The sequence below is a fragment of the Hemicordylus capensis genome, chromosome 10 (genome assembly GCF_027244095.1).
Source record: "Hemicordylus capensis ecotype Gifberg chromosome 10, rHemCap1.1.pri, whole genome shotgun sequence".
In the NCBI taxonomy this organism is placed as follows: Eukaryota; Metazoa; Chordata; class Lepidosauria; order Squamata; family Cordylidae; genus Hemicordylus; species Hemicordylus capensis.
Genome location: NC_069666.1, coordinates 26,245,128 through 26,258,249, shown reverse-complemented (window position 1 = coordinate 26,258,249; position 13,122 = coordinate 26,245,128). Strand labels below are relative to the sequence as shown.

General features: G+C 48.5%; 1 protein-coding gene across 2 annotated transcripts in view; it reads right to left on the bottom strand.

Annotated features, from left to right (window-relative positions):
• The window catches only part of FAN1 (FANCD2 and FANCI associated nuclease 1), a 38,673-nt gene that overhangs the window by 7,231 nt on the left and 18,320 nt on the right, over positions 1-13,122 (bottom strand). Inside the window, exons 5-14 of one of the 2 annotated variants that reach the window (XM_053272085.1) lie at positions 12,867-13,100; positions 11,845-11,976; positions 10,431-10,539; positions 8,708-8,827; positions 7,439-7,603; positions 5,488-5,656; positions 3,866-3,969; positions 3,020-3,214; positions 2,006-2,134; positions 401-572 (exon numbers count right to left, since the gene is read on the bottom strand). In XM_053272085.1, coding sequence (XP_053128060.1) covers positions 435-572; positions 2,006-2,134; positions 3,020-3,214; positions 3,866-3,969; positions 5,488-5,656; positions 7,439-7,603; positions 8,708-8,827; positions 10,431-10,539; positions 11,845-11,976; positions 12,867-13,100 — 1,495 coding nt within the window. In that variant the 3' untranslated portion in view covers positions 401-434. Of the gene's footprint in view, positions 1-373; positions 573-2,005; positions 2,135-3,019; positions 3,215-3,865; positions 3,970-5,487; positions 5,657-7,438; positions 7,604-8,707; positions 8,828-10,430; positions 10,540-11,844; positions 11,977-12,866; positions 13,101-13,122 lie in introns of those variants that run through there. The other variant, XM_053272084.1, reaches the window with a different exon arrangement.

Below are 13,122 nucleotides of genomic sequence, written 5' to 3'. Positions count from 1 at the left end.
AATTTGTAATTAACTGGAGAAAGGTTTGACCAACCTGCTTTCTTGAAATCCCCTGGTAACTGGGCAAAGAGGCACCTTTTAAAAGTGGCAATTCTCTTTATTTAGCAGGGGGAGAGCAACTGGCTGTATCCATCCCCAGCACAGCATCCCTCCAGTGGCTGTTGCTGATGTCTGCCTTAAATTTCATTTTTAGATTGTGAGCCCTTTGGGGACAGGGAGACATTTTATTTATTTTATATCTGTGTAAAATGCTTTTGAGAACTTCTTCGTATTCATATAAATGTAGCCGAGGGTGGGTTTTTTTGTGTTTTTTTTAAGCAGGTGTGCATTATTTGGGAGGGTGGTGACTGTAGAAACTAGAAAGACAACCCGGTGGAATATCAAAAGTTTATTCAGTTACCTCTGCTGGAGCCCAGCTGCCCCAAGAGAGTCCTTCAGCTCAGGCGTTTAGTTTTTGATCCGATAGCAACGACATGGCACACCTCAACCACCGCCCCTATCCTCTGCAGCTCAGCCAGCCAGACCATCTGCTTGTAAGAGAGGCGATCGTTGGGGCCCTTGACTTCCACCAGCTGAAATGTTAATTTGGCAGAAGACATCCACATTACATTCAGGTTTTTAAATATGGTGCAAATACTGAGTTCCAGTCACCTTAAGTGGCACAGCAGGGAAATGTTGGACTAACAAGTAGAAGGTTGCCAGTTCGAATCCCCGCTGGTACTATATCGGGCAGCAGCAATCTAGGAAGATGGTGAAAGGCATCATCTCAGACCGCAGGAGGCGGCAAGGGTCAAGCACAGGGATTTGTGGGCGCCAGGAGTCAAAATCGACTTGACGGCACACTTTGCCTTTAGAGTTCCAAGCAACATTGCCTTAAAGGGCACAGCAGAAGATGGCTGGGGCACACACAGGGCGGTGTGCTTTAGAACAGTAAACTGAATTTGAAACTGAATTAAAAGAAAAAGCCCAGCAGCAGTGTAAGCTAATAAACCTACACTTTCTCTAAAACTGTCCAGGGGGTTGGCTATGTATTCATTGTTCATAAGAAGAGAGAAGAGCTGGTCTTGTGGGAGCAAGCATGGATTGTCCCCTTTGCTAAGCAAAGTCAACCCTGGTTTGCATTTGAATAGGAGACCACATGCCTGCACCATAAGATATTCCCGGGAGGGGCTGGGGGCACGGTGGGAAGAGCCCCTGCCTGCTTGCATGCAGAAGGTTCCAAGTTCCCTCCCTGGCATCTCCAGATCAGGCTAAGAGAGATTCCTGCCTGCAACCCTGGAGAAGCCACTGCCGGTCTGGGTAGACAATACTGAGCTAGATGGGCCAAGGGTCTGACTCAGTATCGGGCAGCTTCCTGTGTTCTAGAGCAGGGATTCTCAACGTTGGGTCCCCAGATGTCATTGGACTTCAACTCCCATAATCCCCAGCCCCAGCGGCCTTTGGCTGGGAATTATGGGAGTTGAAGTCCAATGACATTTGGGGACCCAACGTTGAGAATCCCTGCTCTAGAGCCCCTTGAAGCCTCATCCAGCCACGACAAGTCTTCAGCGTTCTCTCTGGTTTCTGAAATTTCACCCGATGCTGCAAACATGCTTTCAAAAATCTCTTTGGGTTAAGGCAGGCCCCTGCCCCCCCCCCCCCCGATGCTGGACTACAAGTCCCACCAGGTAAAGAGTTTTTGTTTTTCAGCATGGTTTCTTAACCTTGGGTCCTTAGATGGTATTGGACTACAACTCCCACCATCCCCAGCCATTGCATTTGTGGCTAGGGATGGTGGGAGTTGTAGTCCAACAACTTCTGGAGACCCAAGGTTAAGAAATCCTGTTTTAAAGTGAAGTTAAGGTTTGGCATTGCCCCATTCTCTACTCTGACTGCACTCCGGTGGAGTTGCAGTAAACACACACCGCCTTGTCTGGCACCCAGAGAAAAAAGGATTTGCCCCAGTTTCAGGTTGTAGCACTAAATGAGACTGTTTGGAACTTCTGCAACTCGGCTGGGAAAGTACCTTGAATTGGTGATCTTCAGTTTTCCAGACGACAAGATCTGGGAGGCCCCCCCTGCAGTGGCGGAGATCTCGGGAGAGTCGCTGGCAAACTCCACTCAGAAAAGGGCCCCCCAAGCAACCTGCCAGGCTCTGCAAAGAAACAAGGTCAGTTTTTTCCTCCCATTTTCCAGTCCTGTCAAACTAGATGCCTTCATTCTGTGCCTCCCGCCAACCGTACCTGCTGAGAAACCCCCGTTCTGCTTGGCAAAAATGAGGATCCTGTCTTGGAGATGGGGCGGCTATATTTTCCCTTCCTCTCTTTCACATGCTAAAGGCTAGCTGGGAAACCTCCCAGGTTCTGCCAACATAAGAAGTCATTGAGAAAACTCATTTCTCTCCCTCCTAACCCCCACAACACACAACACTGTTTCTACAACACGAAAGAAGAAGAGAACCATGGGCATCCATAACCACCAAATCCAGCAAAAAAGAATCCCCACGGGCCGAAGCCGGAACATAGGTTGTGCAGGCCGGATTTACATTGTCTGAACACTAGAGCTCCAATTGCAAAAGCAAGGGGGAGAACCCCACTGACAGGAGAATAGGACTTCCTCCCCCCTGCCCATAATATCACTGAGTGACAAAGAGTACAGTCATCCCTTGCTAGCCGCAGGTTTCCTAATCACAGTTCTGAGTATTGGCGAACGGGAAATTGTGGCAGGTCTCACCAACTGCGACCCGAGTATCCACGGTTTGCCGAGGGTTTTTTTGGCCGGGGGGTGGGGGTGTTTGGAATTTTCAGGGGCCAGGGGGGGTCATTTTCGGGGAGTCCCCTTCACTCCTCTTATGCATTCCTGTCAATTGGGGGGCATTCCCCCCCATTCCCCCCCTCTTGCAGCTGCGATCCCCCTAACCCCGTTTGCCATGGATTTCATTGGCTCGTCTACTGCGAATCCACCAACTACGACGTTTTCCCGGAACGGAACCCTCGTGGTTAGCCAGGGAGGGCTGTATTTTCTAGGCTGTGGTTCTTACCTGTGCTTGCTGGAGGGAAGAGAACCGGTCCCAGCTGACGAGGGCTGCTGCTTCCCCCGCGTGGGAATTCCAGACGTCACCAATTAGCTCCTTCAGGGTCTCGGGGGAAGCCTCCTGCAGCAGCTGCAGCCTCGACTCAATGGCCTCCCGCCGGTTCTCATAAAAGCTGTCTGTGTACAAATCCAGCGGGGAGGCCTGTGGGGGAGACATCAGCAGGGAGAGGCACATTCACGGATGTTCTTCCATGTCTGGCCCAAAGGCCAATTTTCATGCAAGAAAGAAAAGCAGCCTCACCACAAGCCCTGTGTTAAAATAGCATTTCTCAAGCCCCAGCAAGAGGAGATCTTGTCACGCCACGGACTCTGCTTTGAAAAGGGTTTGCTATATTAAGCCCCAAACAGCGCTGAGAAGCACAATTCTACCCAAGTTACTTTCCTGAAGCTTTAAACAGGAGATCACTCCTTTAGCCAATTTTTTTTTTTAGTCTTAACTTGTGTGTGAACCTCCTTGAGATTGTTTTAATAAAAGGCGGTATAGAAATTAGGGATGTGCACGGACAGGTCCGGAGGCCATTATAGAGGCCTCTGAACCAGTGGCGGGGGTGTGTCTAAGGGCAGGGGGGTTTTCACTTACCCCTCCTGCTGCTGCTTTTCACCTGCCGGCGCTCTGTTTCTGTCAAAGGTTTTTGGGGCGGCAGCATTCCTCCCTGCCGCCCCGCCCCCATTCTTGTCTGGAAATACCGGAGGTAATGAGCTCGCGTGCGCCCGCTGTGCAGCAGCCAGATTCTGCTGTTTTAAAAGAAGCTGCTTTTTGGGGATAGAGATAAACGACACCAAGGAGGCTTACCTGGTAAGGATTCCTGAAGACATCAGGTATGCCATCCATGAAAATGATATCCCACATCAGCAGGCCGTAGAGTGTGCAAAATGTAGATCCTTCGCCATGAATCCCTGAAGAGCAATCACAGTGGAGATTCGTCATGTTCGAAACTTTAATCCTGAAGAAGATAATCTTTAAGAAAATAATCCTGGATATTCTCATTGCTTTTGTATTTTGGGAGGCTCACAACATGCTGATTTTGGTGCACCCATTTGGGACATTTCTACAATTTTCACAAACCTGGCAGAAAAAACCATGACTGAAAATATAAAAGGGACAGGAGCGGCCAGGAGATTTTTCTTGGAGTTGCTCGGTACAATTTTATTTATTTATTTATTCATTCATTCATTCATTTTACATTTTATATCCCGCTCTTCATCCAAGGAGCCCAGAGCGGTGTACTACATACTTAAGTTTCTCTTCACAACAACCCTGTGAAGTAGGTTAGGCTGAGAGAGAAGTGACTGGCCCAGAGTCAGTAACAGGATGTCAGGCTGGCTGGGTCTTGGACCTGACCCAGCAAGGCTCTCTACCTGTGGAACTTTCATATTCAGGGCAGTCTGCCACTGGCAAGAACAGGAGAGGGAAATTGCCTTCAAGCATTAGAGAGGAGAGCTGGTCTGGTGGTAGCAAGCATGACTTGTCCCCATCGCTAAGCAGGGTCTGCCCTGGTTGCATATGAAAGGGAGACTTGATGTGTGAGCACTGTAAGATATTCCCCTCAGGGGATGGAGCCGCTCTGGGAAGAGCAGAAGGTTCCAAGTTCCTTCCCTGGCAGCATCTCCAAGATAGGGCTGAGAGAGACTCCTGCCTGCAACCTGGGAGAAGCCGCTGCCAGTCTGTGAAGACAATACTGAGCTAGGTGGACCAAGGGTCTGACTCAGTATATGGCAGCTTCCTATGTAAGCCCTGTCTGGGGGCTTCCTGGAAGCATCCAACCAGGTCTTGTTCATCACCAATCTTTATTACGGCCGTAGAGCAGTAGAACCAAAAATAATTACAATACAGATTATATATTATATGATACAATTTGTAACATAACAAGGATGAGTAAACTAGATCTTGCTGGAAACAGGATGCTGGACTCATCAGAGAGCCAGCGTGGGGTAGTGGTTTAGAGTGCTGGACTAGGACCGGGGAGACCCGAGTTCAAATCCCCATTCAGCCATGAGACTGGCTGGGTGACTCTGGGCCAGTCACTTCTCTCTCAGCCTAACCTACTTCACAGGGTTGTTGTGAGGAGAAACTTAAATATGTTGTACACTGCTCTGGGCTCCTTGGAGGAAGAGCGGGATATAAAATGTAAATAAAAAATAATCAGGGGTTCCCAATCCTAAGGGCAAACCTGATGAAGATGGTCAAGTGGGTGAAAACTTCACATGGGACAAACAGGATCAGTCCATGTGCTACCGAATAGGGGTATCCAACCTTGGCCTCCCCCCCCCCACCGATGTTGCCGGACTACAACTCCCATCATCTGCAGCCACAATGGCCAAAGGCTACAAGGACGCTTCTGCGAGTGTGGTAAAACCTCGAGGCAGTGGAGCAGGATGCTGGGCACCAGAAGATTCGAGACGATTCTGAGTTACCTTGGTCAAAGCCATCCTGCTTGTAATGGGCCAACGCCAGCTCCTCCACAGAGCAGACCACAGTCGAGGGCTCCTGGCCTTCTTCTTGGCCTTTCACCCCAAGATCTTCCATAATGAACACGGACTTTCCCATCCCAGTCTGTGGGCACAGCTTGCCTTTGATGGTCACCTGAGCAAAGAAGAGCATCCGGTTAAACAAGAAGGAAGGTACAGGTCAGCAATTCCAATGAGTAGTTTGGGGGTGGGGGGTGTTGAGGTTTTGTTTTTTTTTAATACCTAGGGGACCCAGAAGCAAGGGTCAGCAAGTGGAAGGTGAACCTGGCTGTGGGGAAACCTACGCACAAGGTCAGGATGGTAGCCAAAGTGCAGGGAGAACTGTATCCACACTTTATGTTCAACCCTTGCACAAAAAGTGTGGTGTACACAGGTGCAGTTGTTCAGACATTACGTTGAGCCCAGGTACAGCCTTGATCTCAGTACCCTGCATTTCAGGAGGCCTGGACCCCAGTTCACTTTTTAAAAGAGTACAGCATACAATACTAAGTTATTATGCAACTTGGTATTCAGAGAGAGACAGAGAAGAGAGAGCTGAACTTTGTTAACACCAGTTATGAGGCGAGCTAAAAATAATGCATTTCGGCATTTAAGCTGTCATCCCCTCATCAGCAATTTGACTCCATTTGGGGACAGACAAATTGGGCTGCTGTCTGGTTTGGAAAATTGCTCTCTTATCACACATCTCGTTTAATGCGAAGGAAGGAAGCTCCGTGCTGCTGCAGCTCTTGTCCGGGGGTGGCAGAGAAGCACAGCATGGAAAGCGGGGAGACACCTCGTGAGAGCTGGAATTAAAATGTGGCAGGGTGCAAGAACTTGGCGGATAGGTGGCTGTCTTTAAAAAAACACAACAACCCTAAACTAAAATTACTTTCACTGTTTTTCTAAACTAAAGAGCCCTAAACAAAAACAGCCCAGGGCTTCTCAACCTTGGGTCCCCAGACGTGTCTGGACTACAGCTCCCATCATCCTCAGCCTCAATAAAGATGATGAGAGTTGTAGGCCAACAACATCTGGGTTTGAGAACCCCTGCTTTAGCCTTTACTTGTAGAGAAGGTGCTCTAACCCATGGCTGTTCTGGCTTCCCCTTTTCTGTATGAGACATCAAATTGCCCAGGTCAGGCAAGTCCTGCATACATTTGAACTTGAAGTCTCCTGCATTTGAATGGGAGACTCAATGTCTGAGCACTGGAAGATATTCCCCTTAGGGGATGGGGGCGCAGCCTATATTTTGTGACAATATCTATAACTGATAACAATAATAACTGATAACAAAATTCTGGCATCCCAGGTCCTTGGGAAGGACTCGATGTCTGGATAAAACAAACCAGTCAATAACACCTGTCTGACTGTGTAAACAAGCAATAATAATAATGTGTCACTATAAGTGTACCAAATTTGATCTGAATTGGTTAGAGGGTTCACAAGTTAGCTCACTTGAACCTCAAACATTTGCACACCCACCATCTTGAATTGAGGTGGATGACATTACAAACTACGCCATTGAGGTGTCCCTATGTCACTCACTATAACTGTACCAAATTTGGTCCAAATAGGTTTGGCGATTCACAAGTAAGCTCACTTGCGGCTCAAACATTTGCACACCCACCATCTTGAATCAGGTTGGATGACATCAAAAACATGCCATTGAGGTGAACCTACAATGGAACCAAATTTAATTCAAATCAGTCCAGGTATTGTGGCTGATAGGGTCACGGACACATGGACACACACACATCTATCTGGGTGATCTCTTAAGTTTACTTTCCTCACGGAAAGGTGGGATAAAAAAGCCAAGGCAAACACCAGCCTAAGGCAGTCTTGCTCTCCAAATTTCTAACGGGACTGAAAAGCCAGAGAGGGGTTTCCCTGCTCCGTGCATGCAAGGGCTACTTACGTGGGTGACGTCTTCCACAGAAAAAACAGGCAGGTCTTGAAGGAGGTGCCTTAACTTCTTACACGCAGGGGAATCTTTCATCCTCTGGGCTCGCTGGGAAAGAGAAAGCCGATGTCCCGTGCGCACAGACGGATCCAGGAGGCCTTTTCGGATGCACTGGACAGCCTGGCAATCAAAGAAGTGACCACTGGCCTACTCATTCTCCAAGCCAAAAGGCCCCGTCACCAGGGCTTTCTCAACTACAAGATTATTTTCAGAGAGCAGGCCCACTGATGAGGAAATCCACAAGTGATATGTTCCTGGGTGAAGATTAGGAGAGGGAGGAGCCCAGAGAAGACACTGCTCTTTAGAGCGGCACTCACCCCTTCCCCAACACAACTGGGTTTAGAAAAGTGCAACCATAGTCTGCTTAGCTAACCCGTCATTTGTTTCAACACCCGAATCCTGCAGGCAAGCCAAAGTTTGTTTAGGGCAACAAACCATGGTTAGCTGGCTTGCAAACCGCTATTTGCTTTTATGTCTGAATCCGCAGACCATTAAGCACACTCCGAGTCACTGCTCTACCTCAAGAGGTCTGCTGCCCTGTGTTCCCTATGAAGGGGAACACATAGGTTGACTGCAACTACCAGCATTCCCAGCTGCAATGGGTTTGGCTGGGAATTATGGGGATTCTAGACAACAGCATCTGGGAATCCTGACACTACACCATGAAGATGGGAAGGAACTTATGAACCTGACTCCTGAACAGATGGGGAACCAAAGCAGACAGCAGCCCCAAACCATGGCCTGCCTGGTGTACACCTGGAAGCAAAAGCCATGGCGCGGCTTCTCAACCACGGTTAGTACATACCATGCTTTGCCGTTACGTCGGAAACGACGGCAAAATCAACTGCTCAATTGCACCATCACTCCCCTTTATCCACTGAAACTAACCCCACATAGTTCTAACTGAAATAAATGAATAATTCCTGACTTCATTTCTCTCCTCTTTCTCTGTTGTCTCCCTATGTTGAATTTTAAGATCGTAAGCTCCTTGGGGCAGAGCCATATGCTGTCCTCGGCTGGAGGAGAGCATCCCATCCATTCTGTAATGGCGGTTTAACAACCTGGTTCTTCAGGGAAAGGAATAGCACCAACCCCTTCCATACTTGGCTAAAAAGCTGTGGTTACAATGAGAAGGGGTGGCGCCTACAAGACCTGCAAGTGCTTAACAATACCCAGCCTCGACTGGGAACTCCAGGAGGTGGAGAATAGAGAGGGGTGCATTACCTTCCCAGTGTCTTTCAAGTGCTGGTGCAAGTTAAGAGCTAGCCGGTCCCACCACCGTCCTCGAGAGTCAGTACAATAGACCTCCTGGTCCAGAAGATCCTGCAGCTGCTCTACAGCCTCCTACGGGCAAATCACAGCTACCAGTTAGCAGAAAGCTGACAGACAACGCACAGCCTCCAGTTCCAAGATGACTGGTCCAGGTGCAAGAGGACTAGCTCCTTGCTTTCAAACCCTTAGCTGACAAGCACCTGAAGAGGGAGAAAGTCATCTAGGCCTTTCCCACACCTTTTCCCATTTGCAAATGGGTGTTCGGGGGAGAAGCTGTAGAGATGAACGCTCTCTCAGCCAAGGACCCGACTACTGAGAGACTAAGGTAAACCTCAGTGTTATACAGTTAGTTAATGCTTTTATATTTTCTTTTGAATTCCCGTGTGCCTTTCTTTACTCCCATTTTCACCCAATTTCCTCCCAATTCCTTACTCTGTGTGCAACTCCTGTTTCCTAATAAAGTTCATATACTTAGAAGTGGTTTCAGTCTGATCTAACAGGTTCTAGAGGATTACTTGCAAAACTCTTCCCCATGTGCCTCGTAAGGTCATTCGCTGCTGTCGAGTTGTTTTCCTGAATAATATGTTGTTGCCTGGAGCTGGGTTGTGTGGACTCTGGCTGGACAGTGCCTGTAAGTCCCAAGCCGGACAGTTCTAGGTTGTGGAAGCCGCATCTAAGCCTGAACAGTGGCTTTAAATCAGTCTTCAACTGCCTACCTCGAAGGAGCAGTGTGCTCCTCGATTGGGATCAGAGCAATCTCTCTACTGAGGGTGGATCCCGGAAAGCAGAGAGTCACACACCCCCTTTCATCACACCCAGCAACGACCTGCACTGTGTTTCGGGGCCCCACTTCTCACACTCAAAAGGACACTGGAAAAGGACATCAAACTCTTTGATTTAGGGTGACCCATACAAAATTAAGCTTTTTAAAATTCTTGGAGCAGTTATCTTTTTAAAGCAGAAAAATACATATTCAAAATATGGGATAAATATATTCAAAATAAAATATGTATCAAAATAAATAAGGGATTTAACATGCGGGCCCCAGCTAATGTGGAGCAGTGGGGAAATGACTTGACTAGCAAGCCAGAGATTGTGGCTTCGAATCCCCACTGGATTGTTTCCCAGACTATGGGAAACACCTATATTGGGCAGCAGCAATATAGGAAGATGCTGAAAGGCATCATCTCATACTGCACGGGAGGAGGCAATGGTAAGGTAAGGTAAAGTGTACCGTCAAGTCAATTTCGATTCCTGGCACCCACAGAGCCCTGTGGTTTTCTTTGGTGGAATACAGGAAGGGTTTACCACTGCCATCTCCCTCACAGTAGGAGATGATGCCTTTCAGCATCTTCCTATATCGCTGCTGCCCAATATAGTTCCAGCGGGGATTTGAACCAGCAACCTTCTGCTTGTTAGTGAAGCATTTCCCCACTGCGCCACTTAAGGTGGTGGCAATGGGTAAACCCCTCCTGTATTCTACCAAAGACAACCACAGGGCTCTGTGGTTACCAGGAGCTGACATCGACTTGACGGCACACTTTACCTTACGTTAATTGCTATTGGATCTGTTGTGTGTGATTTCAGGTCTATGTTTCAGATCCTTTTACGCTGGTTGTGTGGTGTGTTACAGACATTCCAGCTATGTCTGGAGCTGGCCTCGCCACCTTATTACCTCATACATGTGAATTCTCTGCAAGATCTCCACACCCCGCGACAGAATCCGTGTATACATCCACCCAACTGTGAAATGCCTCAGGTATTCTGGGAGAGCTGTGTGGGGCCTACAGGAGAAATACACACAAACGCCAAGAAACTATCAGCTTCACACAGGCTAGAAACAATCCATCGTCTTTGAGGGAGCTCAAGGCGACACGACAGAGGTATCATTTCCCATGGTGTCAATCTTGCGTCATCTCTGATCCATCAGATTTCGAAGCACCAGGAAATCCTGCAAAACACTAGGGATGGGTCTGGACCAGTCCGGAGGCCATTCTAAAGGCCTCCAGACTGTCCGGACCTGGCCGGTTCGGTTCGGGTGGGGTGGGTTCCTTTAAGGGTGGGGGAGGGTTTACTTACCCCTCCCGCTGCTTTCCCCCCTCCAGTGCGCGTATTCTTTGTAGTAATTGGGGCGGCAGGATACCTCCCTGCCGCCCCTTCTCCCGCTTCAGTGCAAAAGGCTTGCCGGAGCCTTTTGCACACGCGCACGTCACGCGTGAGCTTCATGTCTCCTCTTGAAGTCAAAGGTCCTTCTACCTTTGTGCGCTGTTCGCCTGGACAAGCCCCAGGGCTCTTTCACATTTCCCAGTCATTCCAGTGGGAAGGATTTTGTGCTGGGGTTGTTGCACAGAATTTTGGTTAACTCTGTTTTGATTCTCCAGTACCACTTCACCACCAGCAAGGGCCAGTACAGAAGTAACAGAGAACCATAATTCAGGGCAGGGTTCCCAACCTTGGCGGTCACTGTGGCTGGGGATGATGGGAGTTGTAGTCCAACAACATCTAGGGACCCAAGGTTGGAGACACCGAGTTCAGGGAGCATGACAGGGCATGGGTTCCTTTCCCCTTCTCTCACATGTACTAACCCTGATTCAAGCCACGGAGCAGACAAGCCCACCTCCCAGCTCAGAATCCACAATTTTAGCTGACTTCTGCACTGTAACGTTTCACCACATGAATAATCAACGGAGCCTTCCCCAAAGAAGCTTGCAACATGCCCTCTGCTCCTTGCTATTATTCTGCTGATTAGCATCTGCTTTACAAGCTATAAAATAAGGTTCTTTATTCTCTTGCAGGCCTGGCACATGGCATACACCGTGCCAAGTGTTCAGAGAGTTTTATTGCTGCCTTCAAATTCTGCAGGAATTTCTTTTTCAAAACGCTCTTCCAAATTCACCTTGGTGGAACTAAAAAAAACTTAACAAACCTTGAAGCTCAAAGCTTCCCAAAATACTGAAGCTGCTAAACATCCTCACAGCCCTCCATTTATTTACGGCAAAGAATACAAGCTCTCTTTCTAAGCCAGGCTGCAGCAGAAATGAGATCATACTTCAGTCAGTCTCAAATCATTCATTTTCTGGAGGTAATACCTGAGAGAAGGATAATCCCTCAGCTCCTGCCAGGTTTCTTTCGCAGCCTCGTAAAGTCTGTGCGCCTCGTTCCAGTTCCCATTAGTCATGGCTACAGATATATCATTCGACATGTGCGCCACGGTGGCGTACCTGGTTGCAAATGGAAGAAACAATAATGATCTAGGGCAAATAATGATCATCCTGTTTTTCAGATTTAGCACCCACCTTATCCCACAGATCCAAAACAAAAGATACTGCAGATTGTGTCTCTTTCATAGGAACATAGGAAGCTGCCATATATTGAGTCAGACCACTGGTCTATCTAGCTCAGTATTGTCTTCACAGACCGGCAGTGACTTCTCCAAGGTTGCAGGCTGGAATCTCTCTCCGCCCTATCTTGGAGATGCTGCCAGGGAGGGAATCTGGAACTTTCTGCATGCAAAGCAGATGCTCTAGGGAGTATACTAAAACAAACGATAGGGAATGCCCACTGAAAAGACCTGGTTCCTTCTAAAGGGCTATAGGAATGCGTGGAATCTCCAAATGGCCATTGGTGTGCAGTATGGTCTCTGGGAAACTCTGGTTCCAGGGAGCACCCATGTCATCTGAACCCACCAACTGCTGGTTTCTGGGGCCTCCACTGAACATTCTTTGCCAGCTGAAAATCTTGGATACAAAAGCTGGGCAGAGGGCTCGGGAACCAGCAGCTGGCGGAGTCAGACACAGATCCTTGGAAGCAGAGGCTCCCAGGAACCACAGTTCACGCCGAGAATTGGGAACCAGATTTTATGCCAAACATGTGAAGCTTCCCCAAGTACATGGAACTGAATCATAGATTTCTGCCCCCCACACACACACATTTACCTTCATTCCCCTCCCTATTGCAAATTTTAGATTGTAAGCCACTCAGGGCAGAGATCTGTCCTTTAATACTTTGTAAGGCACGCTGCAAAGTGATGAAGTGATGGCAAACAACAAGTGGGGAAAACGAAGGTAAACATGACAAAATGGTCTCCGGGGGCCACAACATTCCTTCCTACCTGATGAAATCATCCCGGTCCTGAAATATTGGGGTTTTCCTGTTGACCGTGTAAGTGGGGAAGACTATCCGACCCATGTTTACCATCAGCACCGTGGAAAGTTGTCCCTGGCCCCCACTCCCGGCTTCTTCATCCTCCATGGAGTCAGTCAGGGAAAATAGCAGCAGCACTCGGGAGAAGACCGCCCGGGGACCTTTACACACTCTGATGGATTTCCCGGCGAGATCTTTAGCCCTGAGAGTCAAGCAAAGCGTCA